The sequence below is a fragment of the Protopterus annectens genome, chromosome 2.part0, assembly GCF_019279795.1.
Source record: "Protopterus annectens isolate FY-2018-M chromosome 2.part0, PAN1.0, whole genome shotgun sequence".
Lineage (NCBI taxonomy): Eukaryota > Metazoa > Chordata > Ceratodontiformes > Protopteridae > Protopterus > Protopterus annectens.
This window is the reverse complement of record NC_056728.1, coordinates 1,919,034,403-1,919,058,043: the sequence shown is the minus strand read 5'-3', so window position 1 is coordinate 1,919,058,043 and position 23,641 is coordinate 1,919,034,403. Positions and strand designations below refer to the sequence as shown.

Genomic DNA, 23,641 nt, shown 5'->3' with positions numbered 1-23,641 from the left:
AATCATGCACTTATAAATTTTAGCAAGTGCTAATGGTAAACCATTTATTTAGCAACTGGAGTGTATCACTGAAAAACAATGCACATATAAATGTTGCATAAATGATATATGCTATATTTGCACACATTTAGCCTGGCACTTTCTTGACAACTAGATTAGTATACAACACAAACTTGTATTAACTTTGTTAATAAAATTTGTACTTTATTGTATATTTTAATAATCTAATTCACAAAATGGGATTACTGCCCAGTAGCTTATCTATATTACAAATAAGAACATTCCATTATTTGTACAGTGACTTGATTTTTGTTGCTGCAAACATTGATTCCTAAATTATTTGTCTTCAGAAGTTAGGAGGTATATGCTGAAAATCTCACCATCTTGTATTCTTTCCAAGTACGTTGGAAGTCCAGACTACCATCTTGACGACGCTGTATAACTGTCCATCCACCACCAGCTGTCTCCATGTCACAGAAGGCCTGTTGTAAATAGTAGTTAGGAGTTCATTAAATGCAGGACAGTGCTACATGTGTAAATCAAAACAAATTCACTATGCTTATATTTAGCAATTTTATTAACAGATCCTTTGCCATTACTTGTGGGGCAAGGAGGTAAATGAAGCAGTGAGTATAATACTTAGCACTTTAATTGTCTTGATTGAGTGGAAGATATAATGAATTTGGTAGTGGCTGCCTTTTGGGTTTCCACATTGTTGTTACTGCAGATCTAAATGTAAAAAAAATGGGTTAGCAACATTTTGCCTGTAGAATGACTGACTTTCTGGGGACCACGTGAACCAAATGAAACTAATATTTCTCTTTCTTAGTATATTAAAAGCAGACATGAGAACAAATGAGATTTCTACTGTTTGACATCTACTTTTCTGAAGTAAAAGCTAATACCAAAGGGTTGTGTTGACTAAGTTTACAGATGACTGCAAGCTAGGAGCAGTCACTGAATCCCCGCATGACTTAGCCATCCTTCAAGAAGGCTGGTCCCAGTAAACAACTCATGCAAAATCATGGACTGAAACTAAATGCCAAAAAGTGCATTACTGTATCCTTTGGGAAGTCATGTACCCCAGGGAAGTACTACATTGACAATACACCTGTAAGACCTGACCCAGTTGTTCAAGATCTGGGAAAACTTATGTGGACAATGACCTTACTTTTGACCAACATGTGTACATTGTTGAAAGAATGCCCTTCTATACTGTACAGCTTATAAACAAAGAAATTGGGTCTAGATGTAGGAGTGTCATTGCCCCCCTTTACTCAGCCCTCATTAAGCCAATCATTGAATAGAATGTCCCCTTTAGCATGTATCTGTCCAGATCTACTACAATGCCCACAAAGATACCTTATTAAAAGGATACAAGGCCTAAACAATATGTCCAAAATGGACTGACTCACAGCCCTGTCACTATATTCTGTATCCTACAGATTTCTAAGAGTTGACTTGTGTCTGGCAAACAAGGCATCCTCCAACTCATTACTTATGGATTTACTGCACATCAGCAAGTCAAATGTCAGCAGAAATACTTGTTTTAGGCATCTAAACCTCTTCTGCAACATCAGCAGAATGGTTTGGAGGGAGGAGTATAACTCACAGAGGATACTGCTGTTCTGGAATGCACTCCCTGTCCACATAAAACAAGTTCATCCCTGTCCATATTCAAGTACAACTTAGATCTACAGATAAGAGACAAAAAATGTAACCCAGGACTGCCTCCTGTACTACTAATGGACAGAGGCAACTACTAAATGGTTTATTCCATACATGGGTCCCCTTCAGTTATCCGTGGTCTGATCTCATTGAGGGTAATGTATAATTATCAGTCATGGAATGAGCAAGGCCAGTCTATAACCAAATCAAAGGGAAATAAGCTGGGCATAAAATGGCCCACATGGGTAGCTAGCCTAGTTAATGTTTATGAACCTATAAATACATCACTATTAATAAATGGAACTGTTAAACCCAGTCAGCGTCAGTTTTTAAGATCTTTGAAGGGTTCTATTTTTGTGTGCTTTACTTGTACTGTCTTGTATCATTTATTATTCCATTTTAGGAGTTTTATTTTCTAGTTTCTTAGAAATATGAAAGAAGAAATATGAAAGAAAACAGAGCTTCTTATTTTCCTGAAAATAAAAAATTATAAACAAATATGCATTACTGGCCATTACATCCCTCCTGGCAACAATACAGCTATACTGGGAGATGTCATATATTGGATAATCCATAACAATTCCTCAAGAAAAAATACTACTAGGTGATGTGAATGTCAGTTGATTGGACATAAACTCTAAATCCACTACATCTAGTATGAACTTATATGGTTTCACACAAATAATTAATAGCCCCACACATTATAACAAGACATCAAATTCCCCTGTTAGACCGGATGTTAGTATCCCACCCTAGCAAATACACCAGTACAAGTACAGTGTCAGACTCTCCCAGTGACCATCTCCCTATCTATACAAACAGACATCTCACACATCCACTTAAATAGCACGTTTATAAAACAACATGAAGCCTTTCCAATTTTAACCCAGAAATGATCATTACAACCCTGGCATCTGTTAACTGGAAATTCCTAACAATCCTCCTCTTGGATGATGCAATAAAAGAATTCAGTACAACTTTCCTGAATATCCTAAATAGCCTTGCACTTTTTTGAAGGAAGAGATGAAAAACAAGTAATGCAATTTGGCTGTCCAAAACGAGTAGAATGCTAATACGCGATAGAGAAACAGCGTGGAAAGAATGGCAAAAATATAAAAGATCTCAGTATCTTGAAAACTTCAGTGTGCTTCGCAATAGTACTAAAAAGCAAATAAATGCAGACAAAAACTATACTATAATAATTTTCAGAGTTATAGTAAGCATAACCCTAAACAATTATAGACAGCCATTAAAGAAATCTTGCATCCTGGTGAAAAATTCAACCTTAACCCTTCTCCTAATAGCTCCCCACTCGAAACTGCAATGCAGTTCAACTCTTATTTCATAGATAGTATAACATCTCTAACCAAGGATTCCCCAACATCTAATCCCAACCATGCCCAAAAGACACATTACCGCATCCACTTTCACCTTCAAACCTGTGCCAGCATCCTATTTAAAACTGCGTTAAAATTAAACCATGTTCTACTTCAGCTGATAACTTCCAAGTGAGTATCTTAAAGTAGCAGCCAATAACATTGCCTATTCTTCCTCAATCCTTATAAATAGGTCAGTGCAGGAACCCACGTTCCCTCTCTCTGGAAAAAAATTACACATTCTGCGCAAAGGAGGAAATTTGACAGATATTATTAACTTTAGTCCTATAGCAGTCTCACCAGCTCCAAAATACTTGAAAAATGTATTCAAAATAATTGCTAAACTATATCCTGCAGGAAGAACTACTATCCCTCAAACAACATGTCTTCTCTCCTTCCCACAGTACTAACACTGCACATCTAACCTATATAGATACTGTCATGGCATGTACCATACAAAGTACCTGCAGCAATTGGAAAGACCTCAGAGGTTTCTAACAAAGATCATCAAGGTACTCTAGCATGTGCCTTACACAGACCGACTAAAGTCCCTGTCACTATACTCTGTATTGTATAGACTTCTTAGGGGAAACTGGCTTACAGAGCAATCTCAAATCCAAATCCATAAATCAAACAGGACAAGAGCTATGTGCTCCAGGGACCTAAATATGGCCTGCGACTTAAATAGGACATGCTGGAGGGACAGATTGTCTCCCAGCGACTGCCATGTCTTTGGAATACGCTACCAATTCATGTGAAAAAAAAGGGGGTCTATATTAAAAGACCGAAGAGGTGTTTCAGCGAACACCTCTTGGTCGACACGTAATGAGCGAACGCACTAAAGTGCGAATGCTCAAAACAGCAGTTTCTTTCCCTGGGAATGAAACTGCTAGCACAAACACACACACACACACACACACTTTAAAACATAATGTGGGGTGCTGTGCCCACCACGCCCCCCCCAACTAAATATACCAACTCTGAGATTGCACTACAGCGAGGAAAGGGGCAAACACACTGAGATGGTCAAGCAATTTCTTTCCCAGGGAAAGAAATCGCTGTTTTGATTGTTCGTGCTTTAGTGCATTCCCTCATTACGTGTCGACCAAGAGGTGTTCGCTGAAACACCTCTTCAGTCTTTTAATATAGACCCAAAAAAAAAAGCACCTCTATGACACTGTTCAAGAGGAACCTGGAAGAGTGGATGGGGCACAATAAATTCTTATTGGGGATAGAGCTCACAACCCTCCTGGACATGGGCAGTCATTACTAAATGCGATCTTGGGTATTGACTAGTATTTCTATGGTATTACATTGGGAGGAAATGGCTGGACTTGAAATGACCTCCATAGCCTAGTAATCTCCTACGATCCTATGAATAAAGCTAGAGATAATGGAAAAATAGTCTCATCCTTATTTCCTGATTTGTCTGAAGCATTTGACACAGTTTGTCACAGCAAACGTCTACTTCAAATGTCTCCACTATGTTTCTCAACCCATCCTTCTATGGTCAAAAGCTACCTGCCCAATAAGTGTCAGTCAGTAAAATGACACTACACATCTCTCAGTCACTACCAGTGTACCACAAGGCTCTATCCTTGGTCATCTCCTCTTTAACATTCTCACCAACACCCTTCCCGCATCCACACAACTGGCCTCCTTAATGCAGTATGCAGATGACTCCCCACTGATTTACACATCTGACACCATGGCACACCTCCAAAAAAATTACTCATGAAACTTTAACAGACACTGAAACATGGCTTTGTAGTTCACAACTCATGCTTAACCCCCCCCCCCCCAAAAAAAAAAAACACAAACTACTTTTTCCCCATATCCTTCTCTCATTAAAAAACAAAATGTAGTCATCTGTCTTGATAATACAACCACTGGAGTCTTCTCATTGCAGATTATTAGGGATGATAGCGGATGATCTTAAATTTCACCTGCATATACAAAATTGAATAAGAACCCTCATTAAAAAGTAGAGATGTCATACAGAGCCAAAAGATTTCTCACCAGTGCAACTAAAACTACACTTGCTAATGTCCAGGCATCACAAAAATCAAAACTTGTCAAATGCTTAATAAAGTTGCTAAATTTATAGCAAATAATCCTTTCAGAACCCACCACTTTATAGCACTAAAAGCCTAAATTGGTTAGAACTACCTGATTAACTAACATATATGCAGCTTATTACGACCTATAAAATTATCCAGCATCCATCTGTTTGTCCATCACCAAATTCTATTCTATACAAATATGATTCTAGTCGGCCATTACAATCCAGTGACCAAAAACTCCTGTCTGTCCACAAATCTGCTTGGCATTGTCTGTACTCATGTTATGTTGCTAAGGCCTGGAACTCCTTACTTGTATTCATCAGTTCAATACCTTCCATCCCATCCTTCAAAACCATTCTGAAAAACGTCCTAGTCAAAATTTAACTCTGTTCTTGCTCAAAACAAGGATAAATTATATCCCTAAATGTGAACAAGTACCTATTCATACCATACACCTCCTTACTCTTCCTTTTTCACTCATTTCTTTACTTCTAGCATTTTCTTTCCACTGGCTTTCTAAGTATATCATAACCTATAAGTCTTCTTTTTCTCTCACTTCATATTGCAAATCCTGTTTGTATTATACTAACTTACCTTTAATGTCTCTCTAAGCTGGTTAAAATTTCTTTGAATATTAACTTGTATCTATTCTTAACCAATGTTTTCACATTATGTTTAATTTGGTATAATTATTTCAACTGTAGATGTTGTATTATGTTTTTTAAGATTGTAAAATTATTGTTCTTAAAATGTTTTGGAATACTTTGGAGCTTTTCTCCCCAGGCCTTCGCTTAACATGGGCTCCTACCCATTAGGATTTTCATGGTAATCAAATGTCAGTAAATAAATAAATCTGTTAGGATTCTACATGTTGTCCTATCCCTGGACCATGTGTTCATGTGTTTTTACTAAGGTTCATTTTTGCTTTGCCTACCCCTTACCTAAATTCTTTTAAGAATAGGACCATTAATTCCTCTGAACTTTGCAACTTTTTGATTGTCTTGTTGCTCATCTGTTTTCAGCTTTCAATGTTTTGCCACGAAGCATGGAAGCGAAAAAGACACCTAACGGTAGATAGAGTTGTTAGTGCGCATCTCAAAAAAGTAATTTAATCCTTGCTTTTTTAGCTGGCAGAATCATGTAAATATACATCTTTTGCAAAGGGGTGAAACTAGGACACAGCTTCATATTTAAGTTGAGCTGTTTATACAGTCTGTAATACAGGTTCCTTTTTAAACATTACATGATTTGCTGGGAAGTAATAGCTGTTTTTCAGCTTACCATCTACACACTGACCTGTGCCCATTTTAGTTTGATCGGGTCATGCCAAAAATAATGTCTTGCATAAAAATCCTGTTAGGGTTTTTGTCACTGTGCTTAAACTACCCGTAGAACAACCTGATATGGGCAGAAAGGACTTTGGTTTAAGAATGTCATCTAAACTGAAAAGCAGCATGCACCCTTTCTCAGCTTACATATCTATGTATGTATATGCACACAAACACGTATACATATCCATACAAACGCACACACACGTATACATAAACGCACGCTCGTGCATGCATATTTTATGCAGATCACATGACTTTTTGAACAATATAGTTGTGCTCCCTATCACTATGAAGTAAAAATTGAGTAATTGAGTATACTGTATGTCATGGATACATTTCACATGACTTATTTAGTTTGAGGAAACAGCTTTGACCCCACACTCTCAGTAGAGCAGCTAAAAACCTGTCAGCTTGGAATATTTCTCTGAATAATGTAGACTTCAAAATGCAGTAAGCACTGAAGTTGACCACATTTTTAATGTATGCTGTTCACATAATTTGTCGTATTTGGAAATCACAAATTACAATTAACTTCACTTCTTTATTTGTCCTTATCCAAGATGGAGGAATTTTCACTGCTTAGCACAGCCTTGGATAATCCAGTTATATTTCCTATCCATTTGTTTATGCTTCAGGTAGTTATTGCTTTTTATTCTTGTTGAAGTGCCCCATATTATGTGGCTGTTTTTACCCTGATTTAACAATGTCTTTTGCACACACTGGCATTTTTGGCACAGCATCAGGTGGAGGTCATAGATTGCTGATAAGATTTTTTCTTTTTGTTTTTATTCACCAGGCTGGCATGAATTTGGATTGTCCACTGCACACAAATGCTAGGTCCGCTGGCAGCTTCACATCCTTTATGCCATTTTACAGCATGCTGTCTTACTGCAGGGTCAACCATTGCTTTATATTTGGGGCCTTAGGCTTCTATCCATGGAGCATGCTATTCCAGAATATAGCCCCACTCCGTCCCAGTCAGCAGAGCTTGACTATTGGACACTGAGTTCCACTCTTCTCAGACAGTTCTGCTGTACTTGAGTGTGTTCAAACCATGGTTGCCTATGTCATGTTTAGGCCAATACCTCTGTGTCAGTGGAACTAGCTGCCTGCCATTCCACATTCAACCAGACTTCTACACTTTAATTACTGTGGCTAAATTTCTGAAGCAAAACCATTAAAGAAATGAACCCAGATGAGGTTCATGTTGGGTTGATCAGTTCTGTTGTGTTGTTTTTGGTGTGCATCAGATTTTTAATCCAAATGTTTTAAAAACCACTTAAACATACATTTTAGATATCTCAAAAACTTTGTATTTTTTACAAAAACATTTGACATTTAGTGCACTGATTACCTGCGCTGTACATAAACTGATTAGTACAGCCATGTTTATTTATTTTAATTTGTTAACCGGAAGAGTCTACTGGGTCAGAGCAACCCATTTTCAGTGGAAGCCCGGGCAAAAGAGGTTACATTGTTGAAAATTGCAGTAATAAAGAATATATAATAAGCAAAAGGCATTCCTGCATAATATTTCTTACAGAAGAATATAAAGTTACATATTAGTTAGGAAAATATAATATGAAAATCAATTTTCAGACATTTGAGCAACTTTGGAAAGATAGGACATATAAGATAGGATTATTTTTAAGATTGTTAGAATTATTTAAGCATTCCTAGTAAATAATAGTATGTGGGTTACTTATTGAAGGTCATTTAAGCATTGCGAGGTGTTAATGCATATAGAGTGCAATTTATTAGACTTGTACCATATAGAATACCACTGAGAAAGGGAGATAACTTCATTACCAGAGGAAATTGTATGTTTTATTGCAGGAAAAGTGTACATTATTATAAAGAGGGGTCAAGGGTCTAAGAGTAGGGGGGTGTTTAGGTTCGGTAGGAGCATGAGAAGGGCATTCCTATTTGGAGGACAGATGGGAGTGCAGGGCAGATTTGAAGTTGTTATGGCTTGGTATAGTGTGTAGTGGAGGGGGAAGAAAGTTCCATAGTTTGGCTACGGTGTAGGACAATAGTAATTGGCCAGGGGGTGTGAGGGTTTGTGCACTTGTAGAAGGTGGGGGTTTGAGGGTTTGTGCACTTGTAGGAGGTTTTGGCTCTTGGATCTGAGGGAGCAGCTGGGTGTGTAGGGTATAAGGGATGTTTATTATTTAGTTCAGACACTACTACTACTCACTGCAGTCTTTTTTTTTTTTAAACAGTCTGCCTTTCCAATACAAGGATTATCTGTGTATTAATTATTTACATAACAGCTTTCTCACTGTATGTACTGGGCTGTGCTGTGCTATGTTGGGAAATGCTGTAGTGTACTGGCAAGTTTCTGCAACAATCCCTTCTCCCCACCATGGGGATGCTACTAATTGATCTTTCACGGAGAACTTCACAGACTTTGAACAAGGTTAAGGTTACTACTTTCAAAAACAGCATGCCCAAAATGCTTCTTATTGAAACATGAGATTTTCTAAGGCAAAACCTGCCAACTATCCATGCAGGATACTTTTTTTTCCCTCGTTTTACTGTGGAAATTAAGTCTGTGTTCAGTAAGTTTAGTGTTTTGTATCATGTTAAGTTGTGTGAGATATAGAATAATCACTTTCTATATGGTTAGAAAATAATTTTCTCTTAAAACATCCGGACATGAAATATTGTTCACTTTTCTTTGCTGACGGATGTGGCAAAATCAGGACTGCCTTACAAAAATAAATAGGTAGTAATACTAATGAAGATTTTGTCATTTTTTCAATTTGCTTGTAGTAATAATATATCTACATATATGTGTAGCAATCCTTTTAATGTGATGATCTGATGTTTACTTATTTATTATTTTTATAAACAGTTTTTTTAATCTCTATTTTTCTCCAGCTTAATATAGAAAGGGGAGAAAATTCTATAAACGTGAGTTGCTCACCTAAAATGATTAACAAATATTCTGTCTCTGAAAAAAAGAAAAAAAAAAAATATATATCCTTGTTTTCCCGCCTTACTGAACTAGAATAGTCCAGTCTTCAGATTTTGCTGATCTCTGGGCTTTGTCATAGTTCCTGTGCTATCCATATCCTTATTTGGATAAGAGGAAGCTTCTTTGTTCACCAGTGGGAGTGGGGAGCACTGAGCAAGCTATTTGTCCCTAGAGGAGTGGTTCCAGCCCAGCAACTTGTAGTTTATTGGCCATTTTGGGTCAATTCCTAGCTCTTTTCAACCCCCTGCTATAAAGCCCGCTTTTGCATGCTTTTGTGCTTGTATACGACTCAGCACAGCTCCTCATGGTGTCCTGCAGAGTTCTACAAGCAGCAGAGAGTGAAAGAGTGACTTTCCTTGATTTATAAGTATTTTTTTCTGGCTTTCTTTTTGACTACTGTATCTCGACTGCATTTCACCTAAAAACCCTTGAAATCAGCTCTGCATATTGTTTTTACTGTATTTGTGTTGCTTCTAAACTGTTTGCACTTTAAAAGTTAGTTTTTGTTTAATTTAACTGTTAGGCTAACACACTCAAGTGCTAGCCGTTTTAAAGCATTTACTGTTTGTTACTGTATCTTTTTCTTCTGTCTCTGAAAAAAAGAAAAAAACAAAAAATATCCTTGTTTTCCCGCCTTACTGAACTAGAATAGTCCAGTCTTCAGATTTTGCTGATCTCTGGGCTTTGTCATAGTTCCTGTGCTATCCATATCCTTATTTGGATAAGAGGAAGCTTCTTTGTTCACCAGTGGGAGTGGGGAGCACTGAGCAACCTATTTGTCCCTAGAGGAGTGGTTCCAGCCCAGCAACTTGTAGTTTATTGGCCATTTTGGGTCAATTCCTGGCTCTTTTCAACCCCCTGCTATAAAGCCCGTTTTTGCATGCTTTTGTGCTTGTATACGACTCAGCACAGCTCCTCGTGGTGTCCTGCAGAGTTCTACAAGCAGCAGAGAGTGAAAGAGTGACTTTCCTTGATTTATAAGTATTTTTTCTGGCTTTTGTTTTGACTACTGTATCGCGACAGCATTTCACCTAAAAAAACCCTTGAAATCAGCTCTGCATATTGTTTTTACTGTATTTGTGTTGCTTCTAAACTGTTTGCACTTTAAAAGTTATTTTTTGTTTAATTTAACTGTTAGGCTAAAACACTCAAGTACGCTAGCCGTTTTAAAGCATTTACTGTTTGTTACTGTATCTTTTTCTTCTGTCTCTGAAAAAAAGAAAAAAAAAGAAAAAAAAAAACAAAACAATATCCTTGTTTTCCCGCCTTACTGAACTAGAATAGTCCAGTCTTCAGATTTTGCTGATCTCTGGGCTTTATCATAGTTCCTGTGCTATCCATATCCTTATTTGGATAAGAGGAAGCTTCTTTGTTCACCAGTGGGAGTGGGGAGCACTGAGCAACCTATTTGTCCCTAGAGGAGTGGTTCCAGCCCAGCAACTTGTAGTTTATTGGCCATTTTGGGTCAATTCCTAGCTCTTTTCAACCCCCTGCTATAAAGCCCGCTTTTGTGTGCTTTTGTGCTTGCATACGACTCAGCACAGCTCCTCGTGGTGTCCTGCAGAGTTCTAAAAGCAGCAGAGAGTGAAAGAGTGACTTTCCTTGATTTATAAGTATTTTTTCTGGCTTTCTCTTTGACTACTGTATCTCGACTGCATTTCACCTAAAAACCCTTGAAATCAGCTCTGCATATTGTTTATACTGTATTTGTGTTGCTTCTAAACTGTTTGCACTTTAAAAGTTAGTTTTTATTTAATTTAACTGTTAGGCTAACACACTCAAGTGCGCTAGCCGTTTTAAAGCATTTACTGTTTGTTACTGTATCTTTTTCTTCTGTCTCTGAAAAAAAGAAAAAAAAAAAAAAATATCCTTGTTTTCCCGCCTTACTGAACTAGAATAGTCCAGTCTTCAGATTTTCCTGATCTCTGGGCTTTATCATAGTTCCTGTGCCATCCATATCCTTATTTGGATAAGAGGAAGCTTCTTTGTTCACCAGTGGGAGTGGGGAGCACTGAGCAACCTATTTGTCCCTAGAGGAGTGGTTCCAGCCCAGCAACTTGTAGTTTATTGGCCAGTTTGGGTCAATTCCTAGCTCTTTTCAACCCCCTGCTATATAGCCCGCTTTTGCACGAATTTCCACAAAGTTGCTCATAGAGCAGCATCGGGCAGTACCGGTTAATCAAGTTTAAACTATTTCTGGCTCCGCAAAGTCTGCTCTTCAATTTTTCCCTTAGAACTGCTCTACTTGCAATCTAAGCAGTCTATTCTCTATCTGAAAAGCCCAGCACTTGCTCCGAAAGCATTTTTATACAGGTAAAGCACTCTTAAACAAAAAGAAAGTACTTCATTCACCCAAATCCCCTAGAGTACCCATTTCCCTATAGGTCCTTTCTGACTCAGTTACACAGCAATCCTTTACACTATTCTAGCATGTCGAAGGGTCAGTTGCTGGCGTCCTCTCCTGTTCAGCTGGTGAATCTGGGAATTTTGAGGCAATGTTACAATTGCCTCATGTACACAGACAACCCTCTCCTCCTCCCAACAAATACAAATATATGTGAGAGATGCGACTATATAGCCAAACTGGTCTCTCCAACTCAGTACTGGCAAAACCAGTCAGGAGGAGAAGGTAACCACGCACACCACAAACCCAGTCTCACATAGACCTATCACAACTACAAACCAAACACATAAACACACAAAAACATACTCGGAGGCTCTGATTAAAAATCTACCAAAACAACAGAGGCCTCCAAAGCAGACACCCAAGCGACCACTACCTCAAGACATAGCACATGCAACACATAGTTCACAAAGTCAGTGTGCTAAACAGTCACAGCCCTTAAGGCCAAACAACATGCCAGATACACTTGTAATAGGTGACTCCATAGTCAGACACACTGACGTCCCGCTCACCAGACTGAACAAGGAAAAGGTTACAGTAAGCTGCCTGTCAGGTGCTAGAATCCGCCACATAACACAAGCACTCAGGTCACTCCAAAGCAAGTACAAATATGACTCGGTCATTGTCCATGCCGGTGTGAATGACCTGAGACGTACCTCCCTGGACTACATGAAAAGAGACATAGAGGAGCTCTCTGATTATGTAGCCCAGGCCGGTATGACCCTGACCCTGAGCAGCATCTTACCTTCACCAAGAATGATGCCACAGTACAAAGACAAAATGATCAGCTTTAACAATTGGCTTAATTACTGGTGTCATTCTAAGGGGATCCAATGTCTGTCTGCTTGGGATGACATGCTTGACAAGCCACGCTGCTTCGCAAGGGATGGCTTGCACCTGTCACCCCTGGGCTTCCAGATATTGGCCAAGGCTCTTGCTACCCCCATAGTGCCTTTTTTAGGCAAGGCTCAACCCACCTCCCTAGAAAACACAAGTGAAAGAAAACTAAGGGTAATGCTGCTCAATGCCAGAAGTCTAAACCTCAAGATGCAGCCCTCCTCAGTATGGAGAACATCAATGTCTGTGCAGTGACTGAAACCTGGTTCAAGGCTCCTGAGAGCACCCCAGCACTACCAGGTTTTACCTCATATCATGCTTTCCAGCCCCAAAACTTGGACCGAACCACAAAAGGAGGGGGAGTATCCATATTCATCAAAGATACCCACACCTCCAGGTTAGTGGCAATGCACGAAGCATTGGAGACCATCCAGGTGCAACTAACCATAGGCAAAACTGCCCTACAGTTTGTAGCATGCTACAGACCACCCTCTCAAACTCAGGAACCCCACTCAGCCTTCCTGAAGACACTGGAGAGGATGAATGTCTCTCCAAATACCATCATATTGGGAGACTTCAACTACCCAAACATAGACTGGGAACATTACTCAAGCCCCAGCACCCTAGCCCAAAGGTTCCTAGAATTCATAAACTCAAATGTGATGGAACAACTAGTCACCACTCCCACAAGAGGAGATAATATACTAGACCTGATCATCACAAACATGGGGACAAATGCTCCACACCGAAGTATACCCCTCATTGGTGAGATCAGACCATAAATTAATCTCACTGGAAATCCACATCCCGCCCCCACCCCCTGCACAAAAGACCACAGTGAAGAACTTCTCAAAAGCCGACTTTAAACTTCTTAAGTCTGAAGTGGTGTCCTTCAAGGCCCCTGGGCCAATGGAAACCACAACCCACACCACTGAGTCCTTTATAAATGCCTTCTACGGGCACCTTCAAGAATGCATGGATCATGCAATCCCTAATAAAACCAAGACCCATTCCCCCAAAGGCAGGCACCGTGTCTGGTGGACCCCAGCCATTAACAAACTTTACAACAGGAGGAGGAAGCTACTACATGACAGAGCAAAATCCCTAAAAGGGAAGGCATCTCTGATCAGTACTAGCAAAAAACTACGATCACTCATAAAATCATCCAAGGCCAACTTTGAGAGAAAAATCGCAAAAGACACAAAAGACAATCACAAGGCCTTCTTTAGCTATGTTAGAAACCTAGGTGGAAACTCCCAGATATGTTCAGAGTTAGTCCAAAATGACAAAAAATACACTGAACCCACAGACATTGCCAACATTCTGGCAGACAGGTTCAGTGCAAATTTCTCACCCCTCCCCAAAAGGAGAAATCTCTATCCCAGCAGAGTGTAGCCTTCCTAACATCTCAGATGCCCAGGTGAGAGCCGCCCTCACCAAAGCTAAAAACACAGCATCAATGGGACCGGATGGTGTCCCGGGCTGCGTGTTACATGAACTCCAAGAGAAACTAAACCCGCACATAAGGCTGCTGTTTAATCTTAGCCTTACTACAGGATATGTACCCAAAGAGTGGCGTACAGCAACAGTGGTCCCACTCCACAAAGGCAGTGCTTCTACGGACCCTGGAAATTACCGCCCCATAAGCTTGACGAGCCTGGTCTGCAAAGCTATGGAAAGGATCATTATGGAACTCATAAACAAAGACATTGGGGACCTACAGACATTGGATCCTACCCAGTTTGGCTTTGTCAAGGGCAGATCCTGCCTTTTGAACTTGGTCGACTTTTTTTAAACAGTCACTAAGGCCATTGATGAGGGTAAGGCAGTTCACACAGCCTACCTTGACCTTGCAAAAGCCTTCAACACAATACCCCACTCGGGCATCATAGACAAACTCACCAGCTTAAATGTAAACCCATATGTCACAAGATGGGTTGCAAACTGGCTCAAGGACAGAACCCACAAGGTCAGAATTGCTGGAGCCATGTCAGACTCTAAGCCAGTCACAAGCAGTGTCCCACAGGGTTCAGTCCTAGGACCCCTCTTGTTCAGCATTTATTTTTCTGAGGTGCAAGCAAACATAGGAGGATTGTGGCTGACAAAGTTTGCAGATGACTGCAAACTGGGCGCCATAATTGATACTCCAGAGGACACAAGCATCCTTCAGAGAGGCCTCATAGAAATGGATAATTGGTGCCAGAGCCATGGCCTTAAACTGAACGCCAAAACATGTATAGTCATACCCTTTGGGAAAAACAAGGTACCCACAAATTACCACATAGGTGGTAATCCATTAAGTACGGAAGAGGTAATCAGGGACCTAGGGACCCAAGTTGACAGTAACCTCTCATTTGACACTCACATTGCCAAGGTGGTTAGGAAGACCTTCTATATTGCCCACCTTATCATGAAGGGATTCACATCTAGATCAAGAGAGGTCATTGTGCCCCTGTACTCTTCTCTTATCAGGCCCATGATTGAGTACAATGCCCCATTTGGGATGTATCTTACCCAACACCTGCAGCAGTTGGAAAGACCCCAAAAGTTCCTCACCAAGAGGATAAAGGGTCTCAAACATATGTCATATGCTGCCCGGCTGAAGAAACTCCAGCTCTATTCAGTCGCTTACTGCCTACTCAGAGGTGATCTATGCCTGACGTACAAGGCCATGTCCAATCCGGAATTAATGGACATGCTCCACCTCAGAAAATTCAAATCCATCAGAGCCACGAGAGCAAGAGATTTGAACCTCAACACAGAAATAAATAGGACGTGCTGGAGGGACAGATTCATAACCCAGAGGCTCCCTACACTCTGGAACAGAATCCCAGTCCATGTTAGGCAGAGCCCCTCACTAACTCTCTTCAAGAGAAATCTTGACGAGTGGATGGGAGATCATAGATTTACCCCGGGGGTCATCTCTGTGTCACTACTAGACAGAAGCACAGTAAACTAAACCATAAATGGGCGTAGTATTCTCATCCCAAGGGGTGGCGAAAGCCACACACACTCTGGCTAGGCTTATAAATGCCCAGGGCAGATAGCCTAGTACGAACCTATGAACCTATGTGGTAAGTAGGTTTTCCCCTAGAGTCTTCCATCTTCCTTGACCGTATTGGCTTAGGATAGACAATGATTTTCAGTTTTTTAATATCTTTTCTAAATTTAATGCTGCCACAAGACTGAACTGAAAGAAAGCCTTGCAGATATTCTTGGTGCAGAAGGTTTTAGAAAAACTACAAAAAAGAAGACACGAAAAGCCTAAAAAGCATGCATTTAAAACAGTTTATTTAGCTGCTGAAGCTGTTTCATTAGAGCAGACTTTATCAGAGCATAAATCTTTATCAATGTCTTCCAGCTCTCTTTGGCATGCATTAAAACTGAGAATAAAATGAAAGCAGTAGAAAGGAACAGCATAATTGTTTTGAGTGACAAAATCCATAGGGCTGATAACGATGGGACCAATGTCATGTCCATTCATAAGCTCAAATAAGACAAATGGAAAAGTCAGTAGTCTGGGGACCTCATCTTATAACTGGTTCAACAGGACTATCCTAAGTGAATGAAACTGGCAAAAAAGACTAAAGTGAAGGACTCGCCTATTTCAGTCAGTCAGTAATCTACAAGAGCCAACAGACTGGTTGACCAATCAGTTCTCTTTGCTACAGCCACCCTTGCTTCCCCATTATAACTCAACAGGTATCCACCCACGTCCACCTTACTTGCAACCAGTGCTACCTTCATTGGCCACGCTAACCTAACCTTACTTATCTACTAATTGAGAGCCAGGATATTAGCCTGCTCAAGACTATACACATTTCAGCCACTGCTTGGACCAAAGGCAGATAGTATGGTACATAAATAAAATGCATGGTTGCATGAAAGTATAAAATTACATCATGAGGTCAACTTATGTAAATATAACATGATATGCACACATGCAGCAAACACAAGCCAGAGTTGCAAAAGAGTAACATTATATAATGTTTGTAAGAATAAGAGGTCCCAGTAAGACAGACAACAAACACAATTGCTGCAATGGTCTGTATAAACTAATTTCAAAGCTACAAGAGAAACTGTAAAAACACAGAACTGTATCTTGAATGTGTAGGTACAAGGTTTGCAAAGGTGCTGTGCTATCTGTAACAAGTATGAGCTAAGGCAGATTATTACACTGTCAAGAAGTGAAGACACATTGAATAGGCAAGAAAGTGCCCATAGGTAGCTAATAACTGACCTGGTCAAACGAAGAGAAATGTACCGTGATGATAACTTCAGTGTTACGGTTAAATAGCCTGAAATGAACAATGCAGATAGGACAGGACTTCAAGAGCATATACAGGAACAGAGTATAAATAAAATTACATGTTTAATTGGTTGGTTCACAAAGCATTTACAAACAGCTCTGGATTTTACTCTTGGCTTCCTCTTGAAGCTGTGTAATTCACTGACATGTAATTAGGCACCTGATCTCAAATGCTGACAGTTCGATTGCTTATCCTGAGGTTATTTTATGTGTATTGGGAGATGGAGGAAGTACATCCCCACTAAATCACAGGGAGTAAAGGTCACTGTTTAGTTTCAAAGTTTTCACTCTGGGTGGTAAAGGTGTCCAGTGCTCAAGAGCCTTCATTTTAAATATTAATGCACAGAATTGTTGTTTAGCTCTAAATATTATGGGTTATCAGCTAGCTAGTTTATGGTATGACAGTGGCGTGCCCTCAGTGGAGAAGGTAGCATGAACCTACAGATCCAACCTGAGTGTGTTTGTAGAGCATACATTTTTTTTATTATTATTAGGGAAAACAGTGCATGTCGAGGTAAGGCAGTATTCATCTTTGAGCCATAAAAATTAATTTAGCTATGTGAAAGCATGTTTCTGGACTGTAGATCCTAGAGCAGTTCTGGAAAACACATAATTGTTACTATTTTGTTTATTTTTGGAAGAGTAATACGTTCCTCTACTGACAATGCAGAGTCAAGCCATAATCCTATCACTGGACTGTAAGAACATGCTGTCTTGGGAGGCCAGAAGCATTACACTAAGCCCATTTTAGTCATTGGTTTCCAAAAAGCACTTGCTCAAGGCACCATGTTTTTAGACTGAATAGAAGGTGTACTCATCATTGAGCCACCTGGTTAAAGCAGCCAAGTGTGACTGGATTTTTTTTTTACTCTTTGGAGTTGTCTATAGACTGCCAAGTGCATTTACTCAGTGACTGAAGAGAAACGTTATGTTCAGGAACTTAGGTGAACTGTAGTAGTCAGCACATAATGTCATTGGTGCACCAGAATTTGGGCTCTGCACCTATCAGCATAAGATCATCTGAAAAAAAATGTCAAATTAGAATGGAATAGAGAATAAACATTGTTGCTAGTTCAAAAAGGAGAGTCCCATCATAGATCACCTGATATCCATCCATCCTCAACCCCTTTTCCCATTTTTGCACATGGGATCAGGGTGTCACTTCAACAGTGACAATCATCTCGAGCCAAGATTTACACCGCTGGGTGGCTAGCCCTGCCCCAGTAGTTCATCCGTGCCACTCGCTCGCACACATGCTCGTTCCTAGGGCCAATTTAGTGTCCAGTCCACCTGCTGCATGCCTTTGGAGTGTGGGAGGAAACCAGAGCACACAGAAGAAACCCACATGACTGCAGGGAGGACATGCAGACTCCACATTGAAGGCACCCTAGCTGGGTGCTGAACAGGAATTGAACTGGAGAACATCTTTCTATGAGGCGACAGCACTAACACCACCGCGGCTGCCCCAGAGATCCGTTGATATAGGTTCATAGGTGTGTACTAGGCAAATGGGCCTGGGGCCTTTACAAGCCTAACCATAGGATTACCCTGGCATAGTGCCACCCGACCTTAGTTCCCAGTGCCTTTGTCGAGTAGAGCCACTGGAGTTATCCCCAGGGTGAATTTTCTGTTTCCCATCCACTAATCAAGATTTCTCTTAAATGGTCAGTGAGGTGCTCTGCTTGACATGTATGGGAAGTCTGTTCCATAGCATGGGCAGTCTGTGGGTTATGAACCTGTCCTTCCAGCATGTTCTGTTAATTGTGGTAATGAGGTTGAGGTCTCTGGAGCGTGTGGTGTGGAGGGATTGGGATTTCTTTAGATGTAGCATTTCTAACAGAGCTGGGTCAGACATGGCTTTGTAAGTCAAGCAGAAATCGCCTCTAAGTAGGCGATATGAGACAGAGAGTAGTTGGAGTTTTTTGGGTCTCTCCATATAGGACAAGTGTTTAAGGCCTAGGATCCTCTATGTGAGGTACTTTTGCAGCCTCTCAAGTTGTTGCAGGTGTCTAGTGAGGTACATGCCAAATAGGGCATTGTACTCGATAATTGGCCTAATGAGGTAAGAGTAAATGGAGACAATGACCTCTTTCTTCCTGGATGCAAAACTCTTAGTAATGAGATGTGCCACATAGAAGGACTTTTTTGACCTCTGTGGCAATGTGGTGATCAAAAGAGAGGTTGCTGTCAGTTGTGTGTTCCCAGATCTCTTATACCACCTTCTATGTTTAGTGGACTACCATCAATGTGGTAATTCATGGGAACCGGGTTTTTTCCAAAGAGGAAGACGACACATTTTTTGGCATTGAGCTTAAGGCCATGGTTCTGACACCAGCCGTTGGTCTCAGTGAGGCCATTCTGTAGGATGTCAACATCACTTGAGGAGTTAATAATAGCTCCCAACTTGCAATCGTCTGCAAACTTTGTCAGCCAGAGTCATTTCGTGTTGGCCTGGACTTCAGAGAAGTAGATACCAAACAGGAGAGGACCCAGGACTGAACCCTGTAGGACTCCACTCGTGACTAGTTGGCAGTCTGACTTGGAGTCAACCACTTTCACCATCTGTGAGCCAATTTGCAACCCACCTAGTGGTATAAGGGTTGATGCCAAGCTTAGTGAGTTTTTCTATGATTCCTGAGTGGGTAATGGTATCAAAAGCCTTCGCCAGATCAAGGTAGGCTGTATGAACCACCTTGCCTTCATCCGCAGCACTGGTGACTGACTCAAAGAAGTCAAACAAGTTGAGCAGGCATGATCAAAACCCAACTGTGTGGAATCCAGAGTTTGGAAATTCCTTACATCCTTGTTTATTAGGTCCATGATGATGCGTTCCATAGCTTTGCATATCAGACTCGTCAGGCTAATGGGGCGATAGTTCCCAGGGTCTGTAGTCGCTCTTCCTTTGTGGAGAGAGATGACTGTAGCAGTGCACCATTCAGTAGGGACAAAGCTGAGGTGAGGCTGTGATTGAAGAGGGCACACAGGTGAGGTGCCAGTTCACTCTGTAGATCATGTAGAATACAACCAGGGATATTATCAGGTCCCATAGAAGCTGTATTATTTGCCTTTGATAGTGCTGTTTTAACCTGTGCAGCAGTAATACTGGGTTCCTGGCAATCTACTGGTACTGTGATTGTTCCTTTGGGGGGTAAAGTTGGCAATATCTGTTGGCTTGGTATAGGGGGTACCATTGTGCATTAGCTCAGAGCAAATCTGGGTATTGCCGTGGAGATTCTTTACATGACTACAGAAGGCCTTGTGGTTGTCTTTACTATCTGCTGCAATTCTATTTTGATAGATTTGGTGAGGGATCTCAACTTTTTTTTGAGGCTGATAAGGGTGTTTTTTTCCAGTCTTGGGACTTCACCTTATTCCGCATCAGTTTCCTTCTTCTGTTTTAGAGTGTGTTTATGGCATGGGACTACCAGATTGGCTTCCTTTTTTTGGAGGAGAGTGTCTTGGTTCTATTGGGTATGGCGAGATCCATGCATTTCTGTACGTGTTAGTACATTGGTACTATATTGGTATGATTCTGCGGTCATGTAACTATTCTCCATTTGCATGGGTGCCGTGAAGTTAGCCACCTCTGTTTTTAGGAGCCAAAGTTAGCTTTGGAGAAGCTTTTCATTGTGGTTACCTTTGCAGGGGTGGGGGGAGGATGTGGATTTCCAAGGTGATTAGTTTGTGGTTGGATCTAACCAGGGAGGAGCTGACTATTGGTGTAGAGCAACGGTCACCCATGTTAGTAATGACCAGGTCAAGGATGTTGCTACCTCTAGTGGAGGTAAGAACGAGCTGGTCCAGGGCATTGGAATTAATGAACTCTAGGAAACATTGGGCAAGTGTATTGTTACATGAGTTTACCAGTTAATGGAGGGGTAGTTGAAGTCACCTAGTAAGAGAGCATTAGGTTGAACCCTAATATTCTCCAGGGTGCTTAGGAACGTTGAGTGCAAGTCTTTGGACATGGTTGGGGACCTATAGCAGGCTGCGTCCTGAATCGCTGTCTTATCCAATGTTAGCTGCACCTGAAGTATCTCTGATGCATTATATTGGGCTACCAGTCTGCAGGTGTGCACATCTTTTATGAATATGGAAACACCACTGCCTTTGGAGCTTTGGTCCAAGTTCTGGGGCTGAAAGGTGTGGAATGAGTTATAGCCTGGTAGTGCAGTGGTGCTTTCTGCTGCCTTGAACCAGGTCTCTGTTACAGCACAAATGTCGATGTTCTCCATTTTAAGGAGTGCTTCGAGGGAATGCATTTTGAGATTTAGACTTCTAGCATTGAGCAGCATGACCGTCAGATTGCATTTGTTTGTAGCTGTTGCAGTGGTAATTTGGTCTTTGGAGCACCGTCTAAAAAAGGCACTATAGGGGTGGCAAGAGCCTTGTCCAGTATCCTGAAGCCCAGATAGATGCAGGCCATCTCTGGCAAAGCATTAAGGTCTGTTAATCATGTCATCCCAGGCAGACAGATACTGGATCCCCTTAGAGTGACACCAGAAACTTAGCCAGTTGTTGAAATCAGTCATTTTCCGCTTGTACTATGGTATCATTCTGGGTGATGGTAGGATGCTGCTCAAGGCTAGGTTCATACCCACTTGGGCTACATAATCCGAGAGCTCCTCCATGTCTCTTCTCATATAGTCCAGAGAGGTACATCTCAGGTCATTCACACCCACATGTACAATGACAGAGTCATATTTGTACCTGTTGTTGACAGACCTTTGTGCGTGCATTAGGTGGTGGATCCTGGCACCTGACAGGCAGCTGACTGTTCTTTTTCCTTATTCAAACTAGTGAGTGGGACATCAGTGTGCCTCACTATCGAGTCACCTATGACTAGTGTGTTGGGCATGCTGTTTTGCCTTAGGAGCTTTGGTTGGGTGGCACACTGTTTAGGCGAGTTATGTGCCTCGTGATTAGTGTTGTGTTGTGGTGGTTGAGTGCGTTTCTGCCTTGGAGGTCTCTGCTGCTTGGGTAGATTTTAATTGAGAGCCTCCGCAAAGGTGGGTGTGTGGTTTGTGTTTTTATGTGAAAGGTAGTGCTGGTGTGTGTTCTGGAGGGCTACTTGTTCCATGTGATGTGGTGCAAGTGTTGACCTTCTCCTCTTGACTAGCTATTCCGGTATTGGCTGGAGAGTGTGTGGCTTCCAGTTTGGATATACAAGTGCATCTCTCACAAGTTTGAATGTTGGAAGTAAGAGGAGAGGTTTGTCGGTGTACATGAGGCAGTTGCTACATTGCCTCAGGATGCCCAAGTTCGACAGGTTAATAGGAGACAGCACAGAGAACTGACCTTTAGACATGCCTGGGGGGTGGACATTGATAATTAGTACTGGATCTGTTTCCTTGTAGAACATTTACTACTGGTAGCACTTTTGTGTGCTACAATAATTGCTACAAGAAGTATGGTAAAGTGCTAGACTGATAAGCTAGTATAAGTACAGGAGAGGAGAGAACTAGTAGATCCAGTGGAAAAATTGAACAGCAGACTCTGGCACCACTCAGAAGCTTGCAAACAGTCCTGGATACAGCAAGTCTGTATCTGGACTAGACTAGTTACATGAAAGGCGAGAAACAAAGGCAAACGCAGGCTTTTAAACCAGAAAGTTGAGGGAGATGGAAAAACTGTCCAAACGGCCAATGAACTACAATTTCTGGGCCAGGAAGTAAATATTGTGGGAAGAAATAGCCAGGGAAGTATTATTATGACTAGGCTTGTATAGGCCCTAGGGCGGATAGCCTAGTACCAGCCTATGAACCTCTTGTGGTAGATAGTCTACCTAGTGCTTACCACTCCCACTGATGAGCTAGATGGCTTTCCTCCAACACAGAAAGGCTTGGGGGGCTCAGAAGCTTACAAACAGTCTTGGACACAGCAAATCTGTATCTGGATTAGACTAGTTACAGGAAAGGGGGGAAACAAACGCAAATGCAGGCTTTTAAGCCAGAAAGTTGAAAGAGCTGAAAAAGCTGCCAAAACAACCAATAACTACAATTTCTGGGCCAGAAACCATTCTTTATGTGGTAGATAGGTTACCTAATGCTTACCACTCCTACTGATAAGCTAGAAGGCCCTCCAACATAGCAAGGCTTGGGGGGCTCAGGAGCTTACAAACAGTTCTAGATACAGCAAATCTGTATATAGACTAGACTACAGGGAAGGGGGGAAACAAGTGCAAATGCAGGCTTTTAAATCAGGAAGTTGAGAGAGATGGAAAAACTGCCCAAACAGCCAATAATTACAATTTCTTGGCCAGAAAACCACTCCTTATGTGGTACATATGTTACCTAGTGCTTACCACTCCCACTGATAAGCTAGAAGGCTTCCCTCCAACACAGAAAGGCTTGGGGTGCTCAGGAGTTTACAAACAGTCTTGGATAGCGCAAATCTGTATCTGGACTAGACTAGTCACTGGAAAGGGGGGAGAAAAAGTGCAAATGCAGGCTTTTAAATCAGAAAGTTGAGATGGAAAAACTGCCCAAACAGCCAATAACTACAATTTCTAAACCAGAAACCACTCCTTATGTGGTAGATAGGTTACCTCGTGCTTACCACTCCCACTGATAAGCCCTCCATCACAGACAGGCTTGGGGGCTCAGGAGCTTACAGACAGTCCTGGATACAGTGAATCTGTATCTGGACTAAACTAGTTACAGGAAAGAGGGGG

General features: G+C 41.2%; 2 protein-coding genes across 2 annotated transcripts in view; one reads left to right on the top strand and one right to left on the bottom strand.

Moving 5' to 3' along the window:
• Positions 1 to 23,641, top strand: part of MCPH1 (microcephalin 1) — a 2,707,094-nt gene that overhangs the window by 1,722,606 nt on the left and 960,847 nt on the right. The window lies entirely within an intron of this gene.
• ANGPT2 (angiopoietin 2) overlaps positions 1 to 23,641 on the bottom strand; it is a 688,700-nt gene that overhangs the window by 110,150 nt on the left and 554,909 nt on the right. Inside the window, exon 6 of the mRNA XM_044061900.1 lies at positions 381 to 482. Within this exon, the coding sequence (XP_043917835.1) occupies positions 381 to 482 (102 nt within the window). The remainder of the gene's footprint in view (positions 1 to 380; positions 483 to 23,641) is intronic.